The 26,213-nt window shown below is 42.8% G+C and overlaps 2 protein-coding genes across 2 annotated transcripts in view; one reads left to right on the forward strand and one right to left on the reverse strand.

The window, feature by feature from the left end:
- On the forward strand, positions 1-25,508 carry Scyl3 (SCY1 like pseudokinase 3). Its single transcript, XM_005363988.3, has 14 exons — positions 1-104; positions 3,656-3,861; positions 7,625-7,810; positions 9,447-9,560; positions 11,404-11,460; positions 12,481-12,583; positions 13,592-13,703; positions 15,932-16,009; positions 16,817-16,956; positions 18,531-18,715; positions 19,710-19,881; positions 21,264-21,425; positions 22,393-23,063; positions 23,847-25,508. The coding sequence occupies exons 2-14, from the start codon at positions 3,697-3,699 to the stop codon at positions 23,898-23,900; spliced, it is 2,199 nt and encodes a 732-aa protein (XP_005364045.1). The 5' UTR covers positions 1-104; positions 3,656-3,696; the 3' UTR covers positions 23,901-25,508.
- The window catches only part of C6H1orf112 (chromosome 6 C1orf112 homolog), a 42,354-nt gene continuing 40,619 nt past the window's right edge, over positions 24,479-26,213 (reverse strand). Inside the window, exons 23-24 of the mRNA XM_005363987.2 lie at positions 25,743-25,847; positions 24,479-24,805 (exon numbers count right to left, since the gene is read on the reverse strand). Of these exons, the coding sequence (XP_005364044.1) occupies positions 24,602-24,805; positions 25,743-25,847 (309 nt within the window). The 3' untranslated portion in view covers positions 24,479-24,601. The remainder of the gene's footprint in view (positions 24,806-25,742; positions 25,848-26,213) is intronic.

A 26,213-nucleotide genomic window follows, 5' to 3' on the forward strand; every position in this document is an offset into this window, starting at 1 on the left:
GGCCCTGGTGGTGCAGTCTGAGCCCGGTGCTCGGGAGACTGTGGGTGGAGGGGCCTAGGCCTGCGCGTCGGAGCCAGCCGCCAGCCTTCTCCCGCCGCCCGCAGGTAACCGGGAGCCAGGCGGCCAGGGCGGCGGGGCAGGGCGGGAGCGGGGTCGCCGCCCGCGGGGAGCGCTGGGGCCGCCGGTTGAGCGCCGCCTGCTCCGGCGTGTTCGGGGTTCCCTCTCCCTGGCTTTCGGATGACCCCCCGCTCGGTGGAGAGCGGAGCGGCCGGGCCTGGAGTCTAGCAGGGTCCCAGACAGCGCCAGGCCCCCAGGGGCTTCTTGCGTAGAATAAAAATGACGCTTTTCTCCCAAAGTCATTTTTTTTTTTGGCAGAAATTGGGGATCATAGTTACCGCTGGTTTGAGGGACTCGTGTGTATCCTGAGCTGAGGTCAGGCACTTTTAAACAGCAGAGACTACATGATCACCTAGCACTGTGGTTTGAGTTCTTGACCGGGAACGTCCATGGCAGAAACCCATCAAAGCACAGGGCTGCTAGGTTTATCACCCAAGAGCTAAGTGCCAGCGGATAAGGCATAGTCTCAGGATTCTCGGGGTAATGGTGTAAGCTTTGTCACTTTGAAGCTAAGGAAACGGGAGCCAAGAGAATCTCTACTGATTGTTGGGAGAACTAACAGAGACATATTTCTTTCAGAGGACACAGATTTTATGGTTGAGTCTAGATGTTGCCCGGTGAATTAGGCAAGGGTGCTTCCCAGCCACAGGTGGTCCCTTCTGAAGCAAAGAAAGAAGGTTGGAGGAAAATAGGTAAACGAGGTTTTTTTTATAAAGAGAGCTATGGTGAATATTCACATCTGAGGAGACTGTCAACTCAACGTTTCACTGTAGAAAGCAGAAGTGTATTCTGTAAATTGTCTGTGCCATATTAGAATAGCCTTTTCTACCTTCAGGTGACTTTCCGTTTCAAATCTATGTGGCACTATTTCATATTTTCCTCCACACTCCCGAAACCAAGAAAGAATATTTGGAGCTCGGAGTGTTTGTTATTTGTGCCTTGCCTTCCAGTACGTTCTCAGTTTTAAAAGCACTGGTGATGTCAGTAGCGTTCCTGCCCCTACCGTGGTGGGAAGACCCAATAGGCACATTAGGGTGTTGTCAAATCCAGTCCTCAGTGCCTTTCCCTGCTGCACTGGGCATAGAGCTCTGCTCTTTGGTCTGTGTCAGTAGACAGCTCTCCGTGGCCAAGCTTTCAGGACAGCAGTACAAGGCATTCCGTTCCCAGTAGAAGCGGAGTCATCCTTTTTTTAAAGTGATTTTTTTTTTTTTAGGGTCATAGGGTCATAGGCTGTGAAAAATGAGCAGCTTTAGTATCTTTCTAATCCTTTTGTAAACCTCAAGTTATTATCACGTGTGTACTTAGAATACTGAATTAAAGGTTAATAGATATTCTAAAGCCTGGTATTCCAACAAGGGCCTGTTTTACTATTGAGAATGAATAAATTAAATGTCCATTTTCCTTGCCTTGGATAGCATAGCTCATGAACCTTGAGGACTAACAATGAAACTCAGGCTCATGACTTCCTGCCAGGCAGACACTCACCTTGTAGTTCCTCCTGTTTTTTCTTTATTGTTTGCTGATCTTGAAAAGTTTTGTTTTGGAATGAGCCAAGAATGCAGGCCAGCTCCACCTACTTTTCAAAGTAACCCTTCCCTAACTCAGGCCTGTGGTGTTTCAAGCAGGGGTTAGAGTGGAAATAGCAGTTGTTCTCAAAGAGCGTAGGCCAGTCAGAAAAGCTACAGACTCTAAGAGAGTTAGTCAGTGAAGAAACTATTAGAAACTAGCTCTTCATCCTCCAGACCTGAGACAGGTCTGAGATGGGGGTGCTGCGGGTGCGTGTCTGGCCCTTCCCCCAGCCTGAGCTTGTTATGCCACTACCACTCACTACCTCGGTGCAACCAAGTTTTTGCTCCCCCTTGCCTTCCTACAACATAGCTCCAGTTCCGCCTCCTGCTGCCCCAGTCTCCACCCTCTGGTCCCCCCAGCTTCAGAGGTACTACTAGTCATGGAGAAAAGCCTTGCCCAGTTCTGGTGAGTCTGTGCCTTTGTTCCGGTTGTGGACACTGAAGACAGTCTGTGAGTTGACTGCTCTTTGACCTGAAGCAAGTCATTAACTTTGACCAGGCGCCTGAGGAAGACCCTCACTGAGCAAGCACTATGCATCCCCAGATAAATGGAGTTGCTTTTCTCCATTTTCTGCATGAACTGTTTTTATCTGTTGTTCCAGTCAAAAGTGGGTGTTTCTTATAACTGAGGCTGTTGAATATTTTGATATTGTTCTTAATGTCACTTCTTTTTATTTAAATTTTGAAATTAGACCTTAATTATATTATTCCCCTCTTTCCCTTTTCTCCTGCCAACCTTCCCATGCATCCCCTCCCCATTGCTCTCTCAAATTCATGGTCTCTTTTTCTTTAATTGGTGTGTGTGTGTGTGTGTGTGTGTGTGTGTGTGTGTGTTCCTAAATGCATAAATACAACCTGCTCAGTGTGTACAATGTTACCTGTGTGTGTACACACACACACACACACACACACACACACACACACACACACATATGATGTCAGGGTTGACCACTTGCTATTGGACTTGCAGTTGGGCACTCTTCCCTTTGGAAGAGCACTTCTGATTCCCAGCATTCTCCAGTTTCTGTAGTTCTTTGGCGAGGGCTGGGGGAGCTTTCGTCCTTTCATGTTAGCATGCCCGTTGGGGCCCTCGTTGTTCAGGTCTTAGTTAGACAGGCGTGTTAATGAGACTGGATGGTATCACCTCTTTGGCTTTCCAGTAGATACAATACCATAGCAAACTTCCTGTTCCCCTGGCTTTTACAAGCCCTCTCTTCCTCAATTATCCCTGAGCCTAAGAAAGATAAATTGCTATGGACATAAGAGCTCAGTGCGTTTGCTAAACAGCGAAGTTAGTTCTTACCTACAGACAGTGTTAGATTTTCTATAGCTTTTTCCCTAGTGCATTTTGTGTTCCTTGCGAAGTGTATACATCCATACGTGTTTTAAATTCTATGACAGGCTTCTTTTTTAAGCATCATTACATAGATAACAAATTATTCTGTGGCTCTTCAAGTGGAAGGAAAATCTAAGTCAAAAGAGATTTGTGTCGTGATTATTAGGTTTGTATTTATACAAAGACTATTTTTGGGAGGTGAGGGGTTCAAGACAGGGTTTCTCTGTGAACTCTAGCTGTCCTAGAACTCACTTTGTAGACCAGAGTGGCCTTGAAATCAGAGACCAACCTGACTGCCTCCCAAGTGTTGAGATTAAAGGTATGCACCACCACCACTGTCTAAGACTGTTTATTTTTAACTGCAAAGTTTTACAAGCCTTTATAAAATTTGTGTGTGATTGGGTTTGCGGAAGGAAGTACCTGTGACTATTTGGTGGCACACATTTTCTCTGGAGTTGTTAGTTGTTAATTAACAAGCATTCCTGATAACTTGCTGTTCGTTGACCATTTGTGATATCAAATGAAGTTGTCATCACTGCAGAAATGACGTAAGTTTGAATGGACATTTCGGTGTGAGCTGGAGAGCCAGCTTGGCTTATATTGCAGATATGTAATGTTTTCTCCTGTGTTTTAGACCTGCTTGATCTGGGGAGGAACTGCCCCACTGCAGAAGGGATGGGATCAGAGAACAGCGCTTTAAAGAGCTATACACTGAAAGAGTCGCCGTTCACCTTGCCCTCTGGACTTGCTGTTTATCCCGCCACACTGCAAGATGGGAAATGTGCGTCCGTGTTTGTATATAAGAGAGAAAATGAAGACAAGGTTAACAAAGCCGCCAAGGTACTGTAATGGGGTTATCTTCATAGGGCTTTTTATTACCTTGTTTCCTCTCCAGTGACCTTCCTAAAGATGGAGGGAGGTGTGGTCACAAGCAGTGGTATTTTATTATCAGTGTCCCATAAAAACAGTTGTTCTGTCCCTAACACACCATCCCCACAGCCAAAGAGCGTCACACAACTCATTGTGATGGTTTTTATCACAGGGCTTTTAAGGAGAATGGTAGGCGGGTGACTTCACATGGCTGACCTAAGAGATGGGATTAATCTAGTTTAACAAAAATGCTGCTTATTGATGTTCTCATTAGTGTGTTGATGTGTTGAAAATATAGTATTTTAGGAATTTTATGTTATCTCTCTTGCCCCGAAACATTGTAATGTCACAGCATTTTAAAAAGAATTTTATTTGTATTCTTTTGTAAGTGTTACCTGTTGAGCTGTCTCTCCAGCCCTTGCCCCGACATTTTTAATTTGTGTGTTAGATTGGCTGTCACAGACAGAGTGTTTAGTCTGCCTTTGGTTCTTGGTGAGAGACCTTACAAGGTCACTGACTTCTGGATGTATCCATTTTAGCCCCTTAGTTGAGAGTGTCACTGCAGTCGGTTTGCTGTGTGATTCAGTGTCAGGGAGGGTGACAGAGAAGAAATGATGCCTAGGCTGGTGGCTCAGTCGTGCAGTACTCCCGTGGCGTGACTGAGCAGGTGGATCTGTCCTCCAAAAAAGAAAAAAGAAAAGGTAAAGAAGAAAAGGAAAACTAGCACTGAAAAAGAATGAGCCCACCTTGGAAGAATATCTCTAATAACCTGTTTTCTTAAAGAAAGCAGTACTGTGTGCTGGCAGTTCCTTGGATAACCAACTTTTGCATATTTTCTAACTCATCATCAGGGAGTTTCTAGAGAAAAACACAGTTGTGTTCCTGAGTTCCTTCTGCAGTGTTTCTGTATAGGACTGGGAAGTTTTCCATTTGAACTGATAGCTGTTTTGTTGGAATCGTGGTCTGTGTCACTATGAGTTCCTTTTAAGAGTCCATAGATGGAGAACATAATTCCATAAGCTGCTTACGTGCTTTATTTCTTTAATGGCTATAAAGATTATGTTAGCAATATTGGTATTCCATTGCTCACACTCATTAGTTGTTTGATGTTATGTCTTAGATTAAACACAGAATTGGCAGTTTTGACATGTTCCTGTGAGAAAGGACACAGTTTTCATTGTGTGTGTGCGCCTGCCCACACCCTGGGAGTGCTACATGCTGGGTAAAAATTGTTGGGAGCAGTGAGACCCCAGATCCTGATCTGAGTGCCTACAGCTGCTCTGAGCACGAGACCTTCAGGAGTTCCTGATGGCAGGAGAGTGGTTTCTGGTGGGTTTGGCTGGGGCGCGGCTATCTCTATATAACCTGCCCCTGAACACAATAAAGGGGGCATTCTTGGGGAATTTAAGGATGACCCATGTCACTGTCTCTCTGTCTGTGTGTGTCTGTGTATTTTAACCTCCAGCCCCCTTGCCTGAAGCTCGTAAACTGGGTGCCAGTGCACACACAGGGGCGCGGGGCGCGGCAAAAAATCATATTTTTGTTTCTTTTCCACCCCATCTAGGTATTGTTAATGATTTTTATTGTGACTTTACAAAAGATGAGACGTCAGACTTTATACTCTTAGGTGCAGTTAGCATTTAACGTGTTCATTGACTTGCTCTGTTAGAGTGTATGTTGTCTTCTATGACTTAAAGTGACTGTAGCCAGTGAGGCACTTATGCTTACAATCTTTCTAGTTCCTGCTATCCCTAAGACTATTAATTACTACCTTTTGTAGCATATGGGCCCTGAAGTAAAAATAACACAGCTCATACTTTTTGTAAAAGAAAAAAAATCCCAAAGATCTGCTTTTGGAGATGAAGACTTTTTGTGCTGTAAGAATTTTAAAGCTTAGAGTAAAGAGTTCTCCACTGTCATCTCTAGATTCCCTGTTAAGTCCTGGCTGAAACTTTGCAGCTAGCCCCTCCCTGTTTCTTCAGCCACACTGAGAAATCTGGGATGACAACAAAATGCTAAGGAGTTGGTGTTACCAGGATGTCTTTGAGTCTGAAGAACTGGCCATGGCACTTAAGAAGTATATGGCATGACATGTTGCTTTAGGGATGTCATGCCCTAGATACACAAGTACTAAAGCAACTGCAGTTAGCAGCTGCCTCTAGGGTGGGTTCCTGGTCCTACCTCTGAGAGATTCAGTTATTACTAGGAAACAATTTTATTCTTTCTCTACTATAAATTAAAACTAACAACCATATTATACTGTTGGCCTCTGGAAGAAGAAATGCAGCCATTTGGTTTGTCACAGAACAGTATAAATGGTAGCAATGTCTGTTAGACCACATTTTATCTTAAATGCATCAATTGTAACTAAGAGCATAGTCTTCTCACAGGGACTCAAGTTCAGTTGTAGCCTACAGTCTATAAGAAGTGAAACAGTCTAAGAATGTGGTTACTGTGGTTTGCTGCAGTCCAGATGCAGATAGGCTTCATGGGAATCATGAGCTTCTAGAAGTGGTCCCAGAGTTCACTGGACTCTAGCACAGCTGCACAGCTGTTCTTCAGCTGCTCTCTCTGGCATTCTCAAGTACACATGTTCTTCATGGTGGAGTGTACCCCAAACCAATAACTGCCCAGACTCACCGTCTGAACTCTGCCCTGCATTTCCACCTGTCTGCCCGATACCTGTGCCTGGGTGCTCCACTGGGGCCCACTGTCTCCAGAGTTTATATTTTTAGTAATTATGCTTTTTTATGCCCCTGTTCTCCCCTTTTTGGGGAACCTCATTACCTGTATTAGACCTTTTGTTATTGTCACACAGGTTCCTCTGGTGCTAATCATTAAAACAAGCAACTTTTTTTATTCCTTGGATTGGTTAATAGCTTCAGATTTCCTCACTCTATACTATGGCATATTCATATGGTTAATGAATTCCTACCTTGAGTTTTTAATTTCTAATAATTTCCCATTAAAAATGGATCACATTCTCAGGCTGAATATATTTTGAATTCCCTTTTGAATATTTTAATGTTGCGTGGCAGAGATTATTGATTCTGCCACCAATTTAACCTTCCTTAGGTTCAGACCTCAAGTTCCCATGAATAGTAGTTCAAATTCCTTCCTCCGGTTAGATCTTTCCCTGTGCCTGCTTGCTGACTCCAGAGTTTGAAGATTTATAGCTGTGCAGAAAATGGGGCCTTTCCTTCGCCAGCTCTCCACCCTTTGGGACAGTGGTCTCGTGCTCTGCCCTCCCTAGGTTCCTTTCTGAGTCTAGCCTGAGAGATACGGAGATTTTTGGTGCAGTTTGGTACCCTTGCTACCCTACTCCGTGCCTGAGGCCTGCTGTTAGTGTGTGATTCATTACAGGAGGAGAGCTGAGCTTCATTTTCACAGCTGCTTGACTCTGCTCCATAATCTGGGCACTTTGCAGAGTTCTTGGCCGTTTCTGGCATTTCATTCCAATTGCATGGCAATGATAGTTGGAGGGCGTGAGAGCTCCAGGGACTTATGAGGGAATAGGAAGTCTCTGTAGAATTATTTAAGCATTGGTAAATTGAATAAATTTATTCAAGTTAGAACAGGTTATAGATTCTTTTTTTGTCCTTGAAATCTGGGAGAGCATAGGGAAGTTAAAGGACTTTGAACAAAAAGCATGCCTTTATTACAGTGCGTATGAAACTGTAACTAATGTGGCTTGAGTCATTAACTTCATCAACTCTCTGTTTGTATTTTAAAGCACTTAAAGACCCTTCGTCACCCTTGCTTGCTAAGATTTTTATCTTGTACTGTGGAAGCAGATGGCATTCATCTCGTCACTGAGAGAGTGCAGCCTCTGGAAGTGGCTTTGGAAACCCTGTCTCCTGCAGAAGTCTGTGCTGGAATCTATGACGTATTGCTGGCTCTTATCTTCCTTCATGACAGAGTAAGTGGACTGACTGATGGGATTGAAGTGACCCTCTGGGCGGTGGTACTTAGAGACCGATACAGAGAGAAACTGAGCCAGAGTGGAAGGAACAAGGGATCCTGCAGACGCTTTGTGGACTCAGCGCTACTTGTCTGTCCCAGAGCAGTTATTTACACAGTTTTCTTTCCGACTGCTGTCTCCCTGTTGTTTAAGTCTGTATCTAAACATGGCCAGTCAGGACTGGCTAAGAGAAAGGGCAGCCAGCCGTTGCTATAGACCAAAGCCCCTCTTTGTTTTCAGAAGCTCTGCTCCACTCTAGATTTCAAAGAAAGAAATAGCCATTTTTTTTTTTTTTCAGAAGAAATGGGTGGGTGAATCCAGTGAGGAGACAGCCCCATGGTTGGCTAATAAGCTTGGCTCTGGTGATTTCTGGGATAGATGTCGGTTCTGTGCTCACTTCTGGTCTGTTTGTTGTCACTGTTCTGAGCTGTCACTGTATGGTGTCCATTCTGAAGCATTATATCTTTGGCAGTCTGCAGAGATGGAATGGCAGCAGCGCAGGCTACAAATACTGGCCACAGGCATCTCAGCATCTTAAAGCTGTTTGTTATGTGCAGTTTATAATTTCTTAGAATTTCAGCGTCTGTTGAGGTTCACATGGCAGCAAGAACTGTTAATGCTTCATTGGGGAGGAATGTCTTTTTTGTTGATGAAAATCTATCTATAATAGAAAAGCTGCAGGATTAGAAGGCGTGTTAACCCTCTGTCCCATCCTTGGATCTAATCTTCCTCTGAGACAACTGTGGTGCTCAGTGCATTCATTATTCCAGAGAAATTTTGTGTGAATGCCAAGCAAATATTTTATGTTTATTTTCCTATTTTTGCCTATGGAAGCATATTATACTGTTAAAAACCTTCCTTTACTATATATCAGAGTCTTCTGTATAAAATGTGTACACATTGGATCTTGTGGGTAGAATATCTAGTGTACTTTTTGTGTCCTGGAATGGATGATTTCTGGCTTGAAAAAGAAATTTAACTACTCAAACCCTGGTCTCATTTTCTCTTTCCTCGTATTTATTTGAGTGTACTATTTTTTTTTTTATAGTTTTAAACTAGATTCTTCTGTGGTGGGTGGTGGTTCTTGACATTCCGTTTCCTCCTCTTCTGGTGGGATGTTGTTAATGCCTACTGACTGCCAGGCTTTCGAGTGGAGTGGTCTGGGTTCGTGACAGCCTACAGGCAAGAGAGACTTTAAGGGGAAAGGGACATAATCTGCAGGAGCCCCTGTACCTTTTATTTAAGGTACTGAAGCAGCTGATCCAGGCCGTGGAGACTTGTGGATGTTTAAGGACGTGTGTGGCTCCTAATTCCCAAGAAATGGGAGTGATGATGTCTGTGCATAGGATTTTGGTGTCTTCACGACCTTCCTGCCAGGTGGGGGCGCTCTACCTTCCTGCCAGGTGGGGGAGCTAGGCAGAGCCTTTCCTTTCTTAGCTGCGTCTGGTTTGTTCATTTAAGCACAGCTCCATTGGTTATGCTGCGGGTGCCAAAGACCACATCGCACTGTGTGTGGTGACTAGTATTTAATTGTTTAAAACCTTCAGGTTTTGGGGTGTCAGTCTTGTTCCTTTTCTGTTTGTCTCTTTCCCAGGGACATCTGACACACAACAATGTCTGCTTGTCTTCTATTTTTGTGAGTGAAGACGGGCACTGGAAACTCGGAGGCATGGAGACTGTGTGCAGAGTTCCTGAGGCCACAGCAGAGGTGAGCCAGTGATGGTGATGCGGGGTGGGTTTCGCGCCCCAGCAGTGTCCTTAACTGTTAGGATTGTAGATTTGAAGAGCTGAACTCTGTGTTAAAGCTCATGTTCAGAAAACTGTAGTGTTTATTGCTCAGAAGTTCTGAGGTTCATGTACCCCATATCATTTAGTATGTAAGGAGCCCAAGACTGAGAGGTAAATGGTTTATTCAACACTGAAGCCAGCTGCCGCCTCTCTGTTCCCATAGCTACTTTGTGCCTCATTATGACGCTCAGTGCTAAGGTTGGCTTTTTGTGTCTCTTGTGTCCCGGCAGTTGCATGTCGGACTTTGTATCTCTTCCTGCGATAGCAGCTGCTATTACGAGGCCAGGAGTGTTCACTGGACATTGTCTAAGCTGCCCCGGGTCAGGACACTATATTGTGTGGAGTTGTGGGTGAAGTTGTTGTTGCCATGGAACTTGCTATACATTCACCCCTAGTAGACAAGCTGCTCTATTCTCTGTTCTGTTTCTTTCACCGTTTGCATGTGGTTCCTAACTCACTTTTTCTAAAAGAAATTAAAAAAAAAAAAACCACTCCCTTCATAATGTCAGAGGATGTCAGATCCCCTGTACCTGGAGTTATAGGCAGTTGTGAGTCACTTTACATGGGTGCTGGGAACTGGCTTCAGGTCCTCCAAAAGATAGGGACACTCTCCCTTTGATGTGTTGGTTCAGTCTATCTTCTCGGGCCGTTTCTAACCTTAGACCTTCATGAGTGGTACTGTGTTCTGATGCTGCCAGTTCTGTAAATACCCTCTCCTTACCTGTCTCTGTTGTACACTTTCTTCTCTGAACTCACCTCCGATCTGACTAGTCTGTAGTCCATAGCATGAATTCTTTGCCATGGGGCACACAGCTCCTCACAGTACCTGCCCATTCCACCTCAGCTCTGTTTAGCACCCACAGCCCCACACTCCTAAGCTGTTGCTTGCACGGGGAGCAGCTCAGATTCTTCCCTGTTTTCTGATGTGGTTCTGCTGCCGAACCGCCTTCTTCCTCCTGTTGGCCTCCTAGAAAATGGAAACACAGATCGAGCCTAAGTCCATCTGAATCCTTCCTCATCTGAAAGAATTAATCACTACTGTGGGCTTCGTGGTGCTCGGCACATCTATTAGAACTGCTAGCTTCTCTCCAGGTTGTAAGCACTGGTTGGGGACAGGAGATCCTGTCCATTCATCTCATAGTCCTTGTGCCAGAAATGGCATTTTGGAAATGTAAGCTTTTCAGAAATAATCTTTGGATAGGTGAATAGGTGTGCTTATTCAGTGGGTGTTGTTTTTATCTGTACAGTCCATATGAGCCTCACATATGGCTTGTGACATATGGTCTGAGCCTTAATGTCTTGTGACAGCAAAACTTAAGATTCCCATGATATAATAGGTGGTAAATTTTTGTTGTGTGCTGACCTCCCCAAAAAAGGATTTCACTATGCCTTCCAGGCTGGCCTTGAGCTTATATGCCCAAGTAACCTTGCTTTAGCTTCCTTACTAGTGGCCACTATAGGCATGGGCCACATCTGACCAAAGCACCTTTCAGTTATTCTGTCTGTGGGAAAGTGGGTAGTTCAGGGGCCTCTGATGACAAGCCCAACAGAAGAACAGCTGCCACTGATGCTTCCTGCACCCATGCTGTGCTGGGGACCACAGTCACATCAAATTAGGAAGGCTGGACATTCAAAAGTGGGGTGTGTGGCACTGATCAAAAGGTTTCCTGGCTCCTGCTTCCACTGCTTGTTTCTTTTTTAAATTGAACTAAGATTAAGTTACCAAATATGAGTTAGTTTTCTTAATTTCTTTCTTTGTCTAGTTTCTCAGGAGTATCCAGTCAGTAAGAGACCCAGCGTCTATTCCTCCTGAGGAGATGGTAAGTAGATGCCGTTTGTGAAACTAGGTCAGCCTCTGCTGTGCAACAGCGGAAAACTAAGACCCTCACCATTTCCTCTGCCCAGTTTACTAAGTCATAGGTGTCTCATGATGACCTTGAAAATGCTTGAGATTCATCTTACTATCACAGTTAGACCAGCTTACGGACTGTGTTTGTATAAAGATGGAGATGCCCCAGTGTGGCGAGAGCATCATATCTATTTCAGGAGAAGTTGTTGTACTCTGCTAGAGGCTGTGATTCTGGGGGAAGCAGTGGCCTCACCCTTCCTCTGCATCATCCCAGCCACACGTCTTCCTAGCTGCTCAAAGCTGGAACTCCTGGGCATGTGCAAGAGGGGTTGTTAATACCGAGGTGAGGAAAGGACCATTTACTAGTCTAGAAGGTGAGCCTTTTACACAGTTTTTACAAGCCCTAAATAAAGCACCAACCTCCAGAGACAATGTGCTCTACAGGAAATGCAAGCCCAACTGTAAGCTAGAGACCTAAGATATGCGATCGCAGGTTAACCAAATCTGTGTATATGCATAGACTAGGGATTTTTTTTAAAACTGATGATTTGTGAATTTTAAGTCAGTTCATCAGCATTTTGAAAATGTTGAAAATATCACTGGGCATGCCAGAGTATAAGAAAAAACATTGTTTTATGAACTTTTGTTTTCATTGTGTGTGTATAGTATAGTATTTTTAACCCTGGGTTGCAGTAAAACACAATTCAGAAAGCCACAGATAAGTATTTTCTCTTTTTTCATATATAATATTTTTAAATCTTTGATAAGCTTCTTCATCAACTAATAGGTCAAAAATTTTTCCATTATTGAGAGAGACCTACGATTTTAATTGACATACAATTGTACCAATTTGTCACATACTGTGTACTAACAATTCTTAAAACCTGTGGAGTGTGGTACCATCAAGTTAGAATTGAGTATAATAAATGCAAACATGGGAGAATGTTGGAGACAGCAGGTCCTCTCGTTCTAATAGTCTTCCTGCATTTAGTCTCCAGAATTTGCAGCCCTTCCCGAGTCCCATGGCCATGCCCGAGATGCCTATTCCTTCGGAACTCTGGTGGACAGCTTGCTCCCCATCTTGAATGAGCAGGGTGAGTTGGAGCTGTATGGCCACATGCATAGACTAAGTAGGAAAGCACCCGACCCGCTCCGTGTGAACTCCAAGGACTACAGTCTGTAGTGTAGTGGGGAACCCGCCGCTCACCACGCTGTTTACTTAGGACAGATAGCAGCACCAAAAAGGGGAGAAGCTCAGGGTTCCATAAAGATGAATAATAAAAAAGAATTTTAAGTAGGAAGCATTTTGAACAGTGGCTGTCCCCATCATATGTGACTGTCTTCAGAGTTCATTATTGAGTTCTCCTGTGGCTAATAAATGCCCTTAGTGACTGAGATGTAATGGCCTACTTCTGCTAAAATTTACTCGGTGTTTTTTCTTGTGTGTCCTCCTAAAGCCCGTCTACTTAAAGACAGTTCTCTGTTCCCTTCTGTGTTCTCTAATGGCATGCTCGGCAGCCTGTGTCACTCCCCTGGGGTGGACTCTAGGACATTAATTCTGCACCTGTGAAGGTTACTGAGGTGTGTGCCACATTAGGTCCTTTTTAGTGGCCTATCTCACTCTGCTGACACTTCCCCAGTGCCAGTATAGCTCCTACCATGATGTGCAGTGTTCTGGTATTAGAAGGCTCTGGCTATCAACTTGAATATTTGCGAATTAAAGCCTAAGGCTCTAAGGCATTGTTGTTATGCACCTATAAATGTGGCAAATGTGTACAAGAGTTGAAAATACAGGCATTCAGTCAGCACCGTGTTGAGAAGGACCTGCCCAAGAAAGATCTTCAAACCTGCCCCCTTTTGAACCACCATTTTGGACATAGTGGGTTAAAATGAGGAAATGGGGGGATGCAGAAGGGAGGCACCTGCGGCCGTGTGCTGTGCACCTGCTGCAGATCTGGCCTGCACGACGCCAGTCATGCAGCAACAGTGGGGCTCTGTGTGCTTGGGCTTTTGCAGGTTGGTTTTTGCTCTCGTCAGTCTCCAGCTAGAGAGGTCCGGAAAGAGGGAGAAGGCACTGGGACTAACTTAGCTCTGGATTTCAGTTTCAGCGGGTGTTCTCTGCAGCTTCCTACAGACCTTGCACTCAACTCTGCTGAATCCCACGCCGACCTGTCGACCAGCGCTCAGCACCCTACTGTCCCATGACTTCTTCAGGTGAGGCGTCGGGTGACGTGATGGAGAGAGACTGGCTGCTCCTCAGGCTCCCATCACAGAAAGTTTTAGGAATTCTTAGCTGTCATGAAGGAATTTTATCCAGATTCGCTAGGGATTTTGATTATAAAGAAACTAATCTGTGTGGAATAGTTTACAGTTATATGTTAATTGATAAACGTGGCCTCTGTCTGCTGCCACTGCATTACTGGGACATGTTCTCTAGTACATGTTGGGAGGGGGCAAGTTGTGTTTCTTCAGCAGTAGACTGTTTCCTTTGTCCCAGAATACGTAGAAGTCAGTTAGAAGGAAGGACACAGTGTAAATACTTTCCTGGGTTCACAGATGGTATTGAATTGTCAAGAGTACTTTAATTATATGGTCTTTCACTTCTCTAAACACAGACCTTGTGCCCAGGTTAGTTCCACGTTTATGAATTTTATTAGCAAACCTAACCTTTTGTGTTGTACTCAGAGAGCTTGGCCGGAAGCAGAGAAAAGGACAGCTGTGCTGCTCCTGAGATGAGCCACCTCTAGAGAGGCACATTTTGGGGTTGCTACTGAATTAGTGCCTGTAGTTATCAGGAGTACTGTTGCCATTTATAGTTTTAACTTTTTCCAGTGTAGCAGATTACGGCCTCCATTTAGTTCCTAAATTGACAAATACAATTGTATATATTTACATGTACAAGTCTTTCAACAATTATTATAAACATGTATTTTCTTGTGTTTGCAGATGATTCTTAGAAATCCTCTATTTTTCATGATATAAAATCTCTACAAAGATAATTCACTGTAGTAAATTGTCACCACTATGTGTAATACAAGTTCTCTAAGAAATGTGTATTAATATAGAGGGAAAAAAAAAACGAAAGAGCACTCCAACCCACACTTGACACATCCACTGTGGTCAGGGGTAAATGTCGGAGGCCACAGGATGAAGCAGGTCAGCACCCATCACTGAGGCAGCTGAGCCAGTTTCATTCAATTCAAGACACTGTGCTTAGGTTCTGCTGCAGAGGATTGGGCAGACACTGATGACGGGTTCAGGATGCACAGGTCCACTTAAGTTTGACATGAATCTTTAAAGTTTAAAAAATCGAAACTGAGACAAATTTCACAGCCTAGAAATATCAAAGGGAGAAACAGATTGTGATGGACACATAAAATAAATGTAGATAGTCTATTATTTGGGTCCATGAAGTATAAACAAGTTGTCCTTATAAGAAGCTAAAGTTTATGAACACATGGTCATACATTTCTAGACCATATATGGTACCATTTACAGTGAGACACGAACACATGAACTAGGAAAGCTCACAGGCACACATATTCCTGGTGCTGCATACAGCGCTGCAGGTGTTGCTCTGGAACAGCACGCGATATGAATCAGCTCCAGAAAAGCGGAAAAATGGCTGATGCAGTACAAAGAGGTTTTCTGAGTTTCTTGTGTATTTTCCATTGTGTTTTAACTCATGCACCATAGAAAAGTATGTTAGTAGACTGTTTTCATTAAAGCATCTGGTCAACACCAGGCTAATGGGAATTAAGTTTTGGAGAAGTCAGAGTCACGTGACTTTCTCTGCGGAAGAAGTCATGGAATTCAGTGCCCTGGTGATGAGTTGTCCAAGGGTCACATGGAGATGTTAACATGGGAAGGGAGGTAGTAACTGTGCATGCCTTGTCAGCTGCCAAGCTTGTGTGCTTAACTGCCATGCAATAGCTCCCGTATGGTAAGTTGTGAGCCATGCTCTCTTGGAACAGTTTACAGGTTTGGGACCATCTGTGGATTCCTTAGAAACTGACCTTGCCTGAGCACAAAAGTCAGAAAAGTGAGAAAATGCTTGTGACTCCTACAGAAATTCCACTTCCCAAAGGAGAGACTTGGGAATCAGCAGTTTCTTTGAAATGTTTATGCCATTTCCTAGGACAGTCCAGTGCCAGTGTCCTGTGTCAGTGGAAAGTTGGGGGAAGTATGCTTGCTACTGAAGCCTAAAGTACACTAGTATGCGCGTCTCCATTTATAGCCTCTGGCAGATGTTTCTGGAATTATGAAGACATTAGGCTTTTCTAGGTTTGCTCCACTGCATAAATCTCATCAGCTACTTTGAATCTTTCATATGACATAGAGAACATTTCTTCATTGAAAATGGTGGTATGGTCTGTGATAACATCAATACTTAACATGCCTTTAATCTATTATCCTATTTTATTTTATTGCCCTGCATTTAGGAATGATTTTCTAGAAGTTGTGAATTTCTTGAGAAGTTTGACATTAAAAAGTGAAGATGAAAAAACTGAATTTTTCAAGTAAGTTTAGAAAAAACTTAGGTTTGCTAACTTGAATTAAACCTATGCTAAGCATGTCGGTGATCTAGGTAGGGGTGGATCAGACTTCTGACTTCATAGTGGTTACTGAACTTTCCTACATGCCGAGGATAGATTGTACAAGTAATGCAGGCATAGCTAGACTGGTAACTTAAGTGTGAAGATTGGGCAAGTCTTGCTTTGCTGGGAAGGAGGTCTCAGGACAGAGAAACAGGAGTGAACACACAAAGGCTGTGACTTGTGTAGCAAATGGCAAGCACTTGAATCCTACTGGAGGGCAAATTTCAAAACAAGAACAGGTAAGAGGTGGTCCTCGTAGACGATATTTGTAGGTAGTAGACTTCTTGCATTGAAACCACTGAGGGGATGAAGGCGTCCGTGAGATAGCTAGATCTTTCTTTACTGAGCATTCCGTTCATGGGGGCAGGCTTAGAGCACGGGAGGCTTGGATTGGTTAGTATGTATTGTTCAGTCAGCGGGTAAGAGGTTGGTGTAGGGGTACTATGGACCAGTGAAGGAGACACTGAGGTATGAAAGAAAAGATAAAGCTGAGGGGAAGAGCCAGTGGGGGAGTGGAGGGAACACTTGGAATTGAGGCTGGAGACTGAGCAAACTGGCGGGAGACGAGGCGGTAGAGCAGTGGCCCAGGAAGGCCGTGTATTGACACTAAGTGTGTAACAAGCAAAAGTAAAAGAACAAATAGCCAGAGGTAGATGGAGGACTAGCACAGCAAGCAGAGAACAGAGGTCACATGACCAGACTGGGGACTAACCATCTCTTTCCTGTTAGATTTCTGCTGGACAGAGTGAGCTGCTTGTCAGAAGAATTAATAGCTTCAAGATTGGTGCCTCTTCTGCTTAACCAGTTGGTGTTTGCTGAGCCAGTGGCTGTTAAGAGTTTTCTTCCGTATCTCCTTGGCCCTAAGAAAGGTGAATTTTTTTCCAGTGTTATTAGTTATGAAGGAGTTTGGCAATTATTAGTTCATTTTTTGAATGGAGTAATATTGCAGTATTCTAAAGTTAATGTTTGCCTCTAAAGGCACAGAAGAGCTACTCCTTCCTAATATGATAGCTTGAACTCTGACTCGGGTACCAAAGCCCACGGGTAAATATGGAATATCTTTATGGAACATCTTACATCGTAAGTGGTTACATACACACACACACACAGGCACACACAAATGCAACATAGTATGTATATGAACCTTTAATGAATAAGACATACGCTCTCAGGTATCTTTTCAGTCATCCTTAGACCTGTGCTTCCTAAGTTACTGAAAGCAACCCATGTTGTATTTTTAGTAAAAAGGTTGAAAATCTCCAAGACCATTTTTTATTTCTTGGAACTGTGGGTTTCAAAGCAATTGCATTGAAACTTTATAAGATTTGTAAGACTATAGTCTTGGATGGTAACACATCAGGTTAAAGAACTTATTTTTAATATGCTAAAGAATTTAGAGTTAGGTTAAATCCTGCTTTAAGAATTCATTTGTTTGTTTATCGAGATAGGGTTTCTCTGTATAACCTTGGCTGTCCTATAACTCACTTTATAGACCTGTCCTCCTGCCTCTGCCTCCCAACTGCTGGGACTAAAGGCCTGCACCACCACTGCCTGACTCATTCTCTTAAATTTAAAAAGAAAATTAATTTTATGTATATGAGTGTTTTACTTATATGTATGTGTATTACATATATGCCTGGTCCTTATGGAAGATACAAGAGGGTACTGGATCCCCTGAAACTGGAGTTAGGAATTATTGTAAGCCGCTTTGAGTGCTGGAACCTCAACCTGAGTCCTCTGCAAACGCCATTGTTCTTAACTAACGAGCCATCTCTCCTGCCCCCGAGTTCTTTGCCTTAAATGGTGTCATTCCAACAGATACTATGGGTAGTTAATTTCAATTTAGAATTGCATTTTTTTTTTCTGGGTTGAACATATTTAGTCTTGAATGTTCCCTTACAGCTCTCCATCCTCACTGGATTTAAGGGAGAACCCGTGAATCATCTCAGTGTTCTTTAAAGATGAGTTTTGCCCCACCCACTAACCAGGGCCAGACAGGATGCAAGCAGGACTTGAGACAGTAAAGCCTTTAAGTAATTTTGAATCCACATAAGAAATCCCTTTAGCTTGGGGCTTAAAATTCTAGACAGATAGATAAAATATGTGTAAAATTCTGGACTCAGTTTGTTGCGGGAGGTCCTTCCGCTCCTCCAGCCTATAGCCGCTGAGATACCAGCCCATTGGGGCGTGGTCTCTCTCCCTTTAAAAAAGCGGCCACTTCCTTCTCTCGCTCTCTTCACTTCCTGCTCGGCTGGCGACTAGACTCCCTTCCTGGTTGTACAGAGGGCTGACGGTGATCTGTAAGTTTTTTTCCCCTTTAAATAAATAATACCCTATTAATCATAATTCCAAACTGCTGTGGCATTGTTTGTGACTTACGCCTACATCAGTTGACGACCCTTTCCCCCCGAATGACTTGTCTGTACCTTCTGATGCCGGGTAGAGAACGCACCAGGAGAGACTCCGTGCTTGCTCTCACCAGCACTCTTCCAGTCACGGGTGGTCCCTGTGCTGCTCCAGTTGTTCGAGGTCCACGAGGAGCATGTGCGGATGGTATTACTGTCCCACATCGAAGCCTACGTGGAGCACTTCACGCAGGAACAGCTGAAGAAAGTCATCTTGCCACAGGTTAGGACCACGCTGGCAGTGGGAAGATGAGAGAGCACAAGACTGCTGCCTCCTTAGGAAATGAAAGGAGGGAAGAGGTTTTCAGATAACAGTTCAAAGCCTTGAGACAGTGATTGAGTTTAAAAGTGAAATTATATTTTCATTCCAGTCTTCTTGACCAGTCAATTAACATAAGATGTTTAGTCTTAGTCTGTGAGCAGCTGTGATTCTGTTTGCTCATCTTGTAGGTAAATGGATGAGAAGACAAAAACAAGCCTAAGCAGACCAGTCCATGGCCCTTCACTAGCATTTGTGCAATAATTACATTATGATAATTACCACAGAGAACATGAGATTGTTAGCAGTGATTGCCAACCATAGGGAATGTTTATCCACCATAGGGAATGTTAGGATTTGCTTGCCCAAGGTTTGTAATCATTTTTTTATGCCATAAAAAATTATCAGAACTGGCTGTGGCGGTGCATGCTGTGTAGACTTCGGGAGTTCAAGGCTAGCCTGATCGACGTATCGAGTTCCAGGATAGCTAGGGCTGTTACACAGGGAAACCCTGTATCCCTCTCCCCCCCCCCCAAAAAAAAAACCACAATGGCATGGATCAAAATAACAAAAATATACTGAAGCACTGGAAAACTAAAGTGGGAAATCAAGGTGCAGCTGCTTACGACTAAGGGCCTGCAAATTAGAAGCCTTGATGCTCCCAGAAATGATACTTAGTTTACGTATTTGTTGAGCAGCTGTATCAGGCAGTCCACACCCATTTTCATGGAGCCTTTGCTCTGGGGCTGGCTCATAATTTGCCTATTTGGGAGTGGGGTTGGCAATCCATGATGGACTGGAAGGACAAAACATTGTCTCTTTCCCATAGTAAGTTGAACTGCTGAGGAATGTCTACGAAAATATTATTTATTTAAAGCATTATGACTGCAGGCCAATTGCTCTTCTCCAGGAGGCAGAGGTAGTGGCTGTCTGCACTCATGACCAGTTTTGCTCCTAGGTACTACTGGGCCTTCGTGACACCAGCCATTCCATTGTGGCAGTTACTCTTCGTAGCCTGGCGGTGCTGGTATCTCTACTTGGACCAGAAGTGGTTGTGGGTGGAGAAAGAACCAAGATCTTTAAGCGTACTGCTCCAAGTTTTACCAAAACTAGTGACCTTTCCCCTGAAGGTAAGATTCAACTTTATTTTAGTAAGTTTTTATTATTCTATGATACAGGTTTTATTTTGAGGTAAATGGTCAGGCATGAGAATAGTTCAGTTTCCCTTTTCAGACTCTCATAGTGGGTACAAAGTGACCTTTAATGGTTCAGTAAAATTCCTTTTTTAAACCCACAGAGGGATACAGAAACTACACGCTCGGGGCTGGAGAAATGGCTCAGTGGTTAAGAGCATTGCCTGCTCTTCCAAAGGTCCTGAGTTCAATTCCCAGTCAACCACATGGTGGCTCACAACCATCTATAATGACGTCTGGTGCCCTCTTCTGGCCTGCAGATATACCATGATTTCATTACAAAATTCTGGTCTCTCTAATGCAGTTCTTTGGCTTGTAGTGCTAGACCCTGAGGGCTGAGGGTGAAGAAGAGAGAGGTGCTAGAGAGAGCTGAAGCCTTATTATGACAGTTGACTCCCCTTACCCTAGCTTTAAGGTAGGGGAAATACTCAGTGTAATTTTACTAAATCTTTCTGATCAATATCCAATCTTGAATATATGCTTTCTGGTAAACTGTTAAAGACAGGTGCTTTCCTCACTCAAGGTCGGATATCCATAGCATAACTTATTTTAATTATTTTCAGCATTATAATTTTGTGGTATTAAGTTATTAATATTGTTCACTCTGTACTCTTATACTAGCCTTTTATTCTTTTTTTTTTTTTTGTTTTTTGTTTTTTGTTTTTTGTTTTTTTCGAGACAGGGTTTCTCTGTGGCTTTGGAGCCTGTCCTGGAACTAGCTCTGTAGACCAGGCTGGTCTCGAACTCACAGAGATCCACCTGCCTCTGCCTCCTGAGTGCTGGGATTAAAGGCGTGCGCCACCATCGCCCGGCTAGCCTTTTATTCTTAAAAGAGTCAGAATCAAGGGCTTAGATTGCTACCAAAATTATTTTAAGAACTATAACTTACCAAGGTTTCCTAAAAATTTTATCTATGTTATGCTTCATAGTTCTGTCCCATCCCCACCATGTTCAGTAGACACAACCTGTCTTATGTACCAAAAATAAAGAGTTGTAAAGATGTTAATAAAGACATAGAGGAAAATGTTTTGCAAATAAGTATGAGGAAGTGGTAGCTGAGTAAACCTAGATTCTTAGCACCTTGATAGCATTTAAGAAAATGTGTTTCAGACTTATTTGGGGGCTGGAAAGATGGCTCAGCAGTTCAAAGAACAAACTACTCTTGTAGGAAACCCACCTTCAGAGACAGGTGACCATTAACAATGGGTTTTAGTCAAATATTGATATTCTTTTCTGTATTCCATATACCATTCCCCCTGGCTGTTACTCACCAATCAAGTGCTAGATCAGTAAGCCCATTCTCTCCCTTCTTTCTCCAGGTTCTCCCATGCATGTTGTCCACAGCCAGCAGAGTAGGCTCTCACACATCTCAGAGAACCCCTCCTCTAACTCATTCCCTAAATGGCTCTTTTCTGGCAACACGCCCATCAACAGCAAGAAGCACATACAGGAAGAGTGTTACAATACTCTTCTACAGCCAGGTAAGAATTTTAACTGAGGTTCCTGTGGCTTCGATCTGTTCCTGAGAATATTAAGCTTAAATTTTGAAAAATTTTAAGTGCACTTTGGAATGTCTCTGTACTTCTCTTTTCACCTCTTTAAACTGTTGGTTATACACCTAGCCTTTCTACATAATAACATTACTTGAATTCATTTTTATATCAGATGCTTTAGTATTTTTATGTCTTCTGCATCATAAATGTGCCAAAAATAAAGAGTTGTAAAGATGTTAATAAAGACATAGCGGAAAATGTTTTGCAAATAAGTATGAGGAAGTGGTAGCTGAGTAAACCTAGATTCTTAGCACCTTGATAGCATTTAAGAAAATCTGTTTCAGACTAATTTGGGGACTGGAAAGATGGCTCAGCAGTTAAAAAAACAAACTACTCTTGTAGGAAACCAAAGTTTGGTCCCTAGCACTGGCTTCTAACTCCAGGTCCAGGAAATCCAATGCTTCTAGCCTCTGTACTCACCTGTGTATACCCACACACAGACAAACACGTAATTAAAAGTGAATCTTTGAAAAATAAAGTGGATTGGAGAGATGGCTCAGGAATTAAAAGCACCTGCAGTAAAAGGCTAATACCCCAAGTTCAATTTTGGGAACCCAGATAAAATAGAACCAACTACGTGGCAGTCCTTTGCCTCCACACCTACACTGTGGCATTTACCACCCAGAATGTGGGAGAGTCCCCACAGTAAAAAATTTTTAAAACAACTTACTTGAGCATCCATTTTTAGATACAATTACTAGGTAAGACTGCATCTGTATTATTTAGAGACTTATGCCAATGAGTGTAAGAATATCTAGTCAAAGATCTAATGATGAGCTAATTGTGGCATAGTCTGTTTGCTTCCTTTAAGTGTATTTGGATATTTTTAAGTAATTAGACTTTATGCTTGCTTGCTCTTAACATTTTATGAGACTAATTCTTGGATATCCCATAGGTGATCAGTTTTCTCACTCTATTAAATTCCCTATGAATGGAATCTCAGATGTGAAAATCAATTCAGAGGACAATGGAAACCTCCCAGCAGGTTCTAGTAAGCCTGAGGAGTGGCCTGACTGGAGTGAGCCTGAGGAGTCCGAGCACCAAACTGCCAGTGTTGAGATGCGGCCCCACGAGCCTTGTGCGGAGTCCCAGCACAGGAATCTGAAGGCAGAGGAGTGCTGGGATGACAGTGAGTCTAGCTCTGGTACCCAAGTAGACACAGTGGCTGCCGCCTCTGCTGCCATGCCTGTTACCTCTGGAGAGCAGAAACCCACTGCAGCACGGCTTCCTCCCACTCGGCACTCTGCTCCTTTGAAATGCAGCCCTTCCTCAAAGACCAGCCACACACAGCACGGGGACGTTAGACCACCAGAAGTGTCCCAGGAAAGACCCCTTAAAGTTCGGTCACAACTTGGTTTAGGAGAAGAGTTCACCATACAAGTAAAAAAGAAGCCAGTACAAGATCCTGAGTTGGACTGGTTTGCAGATATGATCCCAGATATTAAACCTTCAGGTACTTTCCTTATTTTGCCTGAACTGAGGACAGAAGTGATGGTCCCTGACAAGGACGACGTCTCCACAGTGATGCAGTTTTCCTCAAAATTTGCTGCAACAGAACTGACTGAGGTAAGTTCATTCTTTGTACTAAATGTGCTAATCAGGGTTTCCCTTGAAGGTCCTAGTTAACAATAAACAAGTAGTTTTCTCAATGAAGGTATCATACATAGCTAATTAAAATGATCAAATTAAACCTAGAATCAATAAAACCAGTTCCTATAAATGATTTCTTTTCATGGTTATTGAAAAAAAAAAACAACACTGATCCCTCAGGCATGTCCAACCTATTGATATGACAGCTATTGTCATGTACGAAGTTTATAGTTCAAAACTGTTTAAATAATCACATTGCCAAACTAAAATCTTGGGGTTGGAGATGGCTCTGTGGTTAACAGTACTGGCTACTCTTCTAAAGGACCCAGGTTCGAGTCCTAGCATCCTTGGAATGCCTCACAACTGTCTGTAACTCCAGTTCCAGGAGATTCAGTCGCTCTCTGACCTCTACAGGCACCAGGCACACACGTGGTGCATAAAAATGCATACGCATCAAATTAAAATAAGTCTTTAAAAGAAACCTCCATTTGTGTTATACCATGTGTAGGGCTGTCCTTGGCCATGCGTAGGTCTACCTCCTGTACAAATAACTCCTTGACTTAGGAATCTGACCAGTTTTACTGGACTACACAGTTACTTCCCAATGGATGTGGCATGTAGCATTACAACCAATGCAATCTCGCTTTAGCTTTTGGTTGGGAGGCGTCGGTCTCTTCTGGTATTATAAACAAATTTTTTTAATTTTTAAATGCTCGGGGTATATAGTTTGTCTCAGCTAGTTGGTGTGTTCTGTTGCAGGGAGAGGCAGAAGGCTGGGAAGAAGAGCTGGCCTGGGAAGATAACAGCTGGTGACAATGAGGGAGAGCTTCAACTTCAGGAAGAATTCTCAAAGAAGTAATACCTCAAAGCAAGCTGCATGGATGTTAAACCCCAAAGCAGCCTGAGTTCCCCAAACCAGAAGCTCTTTTTGCAGTCTGTGCCAACTAACTCAAGAATGAGACCAAGTTCGAGTTGCTGACTAAGCCGTGAGTGGCAGAAGGCTCTCAGTTCCAGATTCTAGGAAGAGCCTGTGTGCACTTGATCGAGGCCAGTTCCATGAAAAGTAAGTAGCTAAAGTGCTTTTCCCAGGAAAGTTCTGGAAATAAAATAAAAAAATTCAAGCCGGTAAGCTTAATTTTGTGCCATTCCTTTAAAAGAGTAAGCTCTACTATGAAATAATGACTTACTGAAAAAAAAGTCTAGCTGTAAATTCTAACTTCAAACTGCTAAGGTTCCTTAGCAGCTTATTTATTTGTTTACAGTTTATCATCTGAGTAAAAGAAAGGTCCCTCCTTTGGACCTACCTGGGCAGTTACTGTTTCACGTGTATTACACTGTACCAAAGTTCTCAATGAGAAACATCCCCCATCTTGTTCTGTGTCAAATAAAGACTATTTTCACATTTATAAAAGCTTTTATATGTGCAATGAAAATGTACAAACATAATTTACATTCATAATTTCATTTATAATACATCTAGGCAAGGCGTTGACGAAGAATCAATCAGAGTCCATTCATATGTTACCCTGAGGTATACAGCATTTTAGCTTCTCAATCTTTTCTTTTAGTGCCTCCAGTTCCACTGGCAGCCAGGTTGGAGCAGGGGCCTGTTGGAGTAACCACTCAGTTGTGTCCAAAGCCCCTATTGCTGCTTGAAATGCTGACCTATACTCTTCTTCAAAGGGGAACTCATGCCGGGCTCTTTTTTTTGTACAAGGCTGAGAAATAAGGAAAGCATAAAGAAAGTAATGCCGTAATGCTCATTCTGAAAACAATTTAAGAGAAATTTGAGAGAAACTGCAGTCATGGGATCCCAAAGCGCCCCCTCCCCATCTCTAATCATATTTCATCCTAATCATATGTGGCAGCCAAGGAGAACCCTCCTATGCTAGGGTCCCCCACTGACAAATGCTGTCTTGTCCAACAACTATCACTAAGTATTCTTTTAAAACACCATTAAGAGAAATAAAATGTGATTTCCCAAATACTAAGTTTGTAAATGATGAGAACCACAGGCTCAAAACATCTTGCACAGGGGGGGGAAGAGGGACTGAGACCCAGACATATTTAATAATCAGTTTTCCAAAGGGGTGTCACAGTTTAAACTCACAGGGCTTATGTAACTGGTTTATATTGAACTTTATGTACTTCAGGCTTACAGCTACATCTTAAAAGAAAAAACAAAAATTACTATTGCCTAAAATCCCAAACTATAATTGTACTTAGGTTAAAAACACAATTTTGAATGTACGTAGTAGTGTCCAATTTCTTCCAATTAATAGGTACATGTGATAATTAGAGAAAAGTGATTGAGGCTGGCTGGATGAGGAGACAAGAGATGAATTAAACATGTTGATTGGTATCTATGGGTCAGAAAATAAATTTATGTCATCATTGATACAATATGTAACTTCTAATAATAAAGAGTATATTTGTTAAAATGTTTACAACTATTTTTTTGTAGTTCTTGTCTGTTGATAATACTTCAGGAAAGATGTATGGTTTGTTTTTGATGTGCTTTTGACCATAAAATGGGAATTTTATATGTTTAGACTTTGATATCTAACATGAGGACAAGAATCAAACTAGTTTATCAATAATGAGCAAAGACGTTCCATTGTTTTACTATTAGCCATACTGAAAAGCAGTCCATACCTGTAAAGCTGACCCATCTGCTTCCTCTATAGTGGGTTCTAAGAAAGCAACTTTCTGTTTCACATGATCCACTCTGGCAACTTCAGTTTCATCTACAAATCCTGTCTGTCAAAGATCATCAAAAATCACTGACAAATTAGCATTCTCTACTAGATACCAAGGGATATGAGATTTAGAAAAGGAAACCAACTAGTTTATGTATATGTCTGTAAATGATGAGTATTAAACCATTCTGGGTTGACCTGTGACCAGGCAAATTCTAGGTTAGGTAGACTCACCTTTAGTGCAATCTGAATACAATCAATCCCCTTAGAGCAGTGGTTCTCAATCTTTTTAATGCTGCGACCCTGTAATACCTCATGTTGTGGTGACTATTTCACTGCTGCTTCATTGACTGTAATATTGCTACTGTTATTAATCATAATATAAATATCTGACATGCAGGATATGTGATATGTGACCCCATGCTGC

Source organism: Microtus ochrogaster, assembly GCF_000317375.1.
Source record: "Microtus ochrogaster isolate Prairie Vole_2 chromosome 6 unlocalized genomic scaffold, MicOch1.0 chr6_random_2, whole genome shotgun sequence".
NCBI classification, from domain to species: Eukaryota; Metazoa; Chordata; class Mammalia; order Rodentia; family Cricetidae; genus Microtus; species Microtus ochrogaster.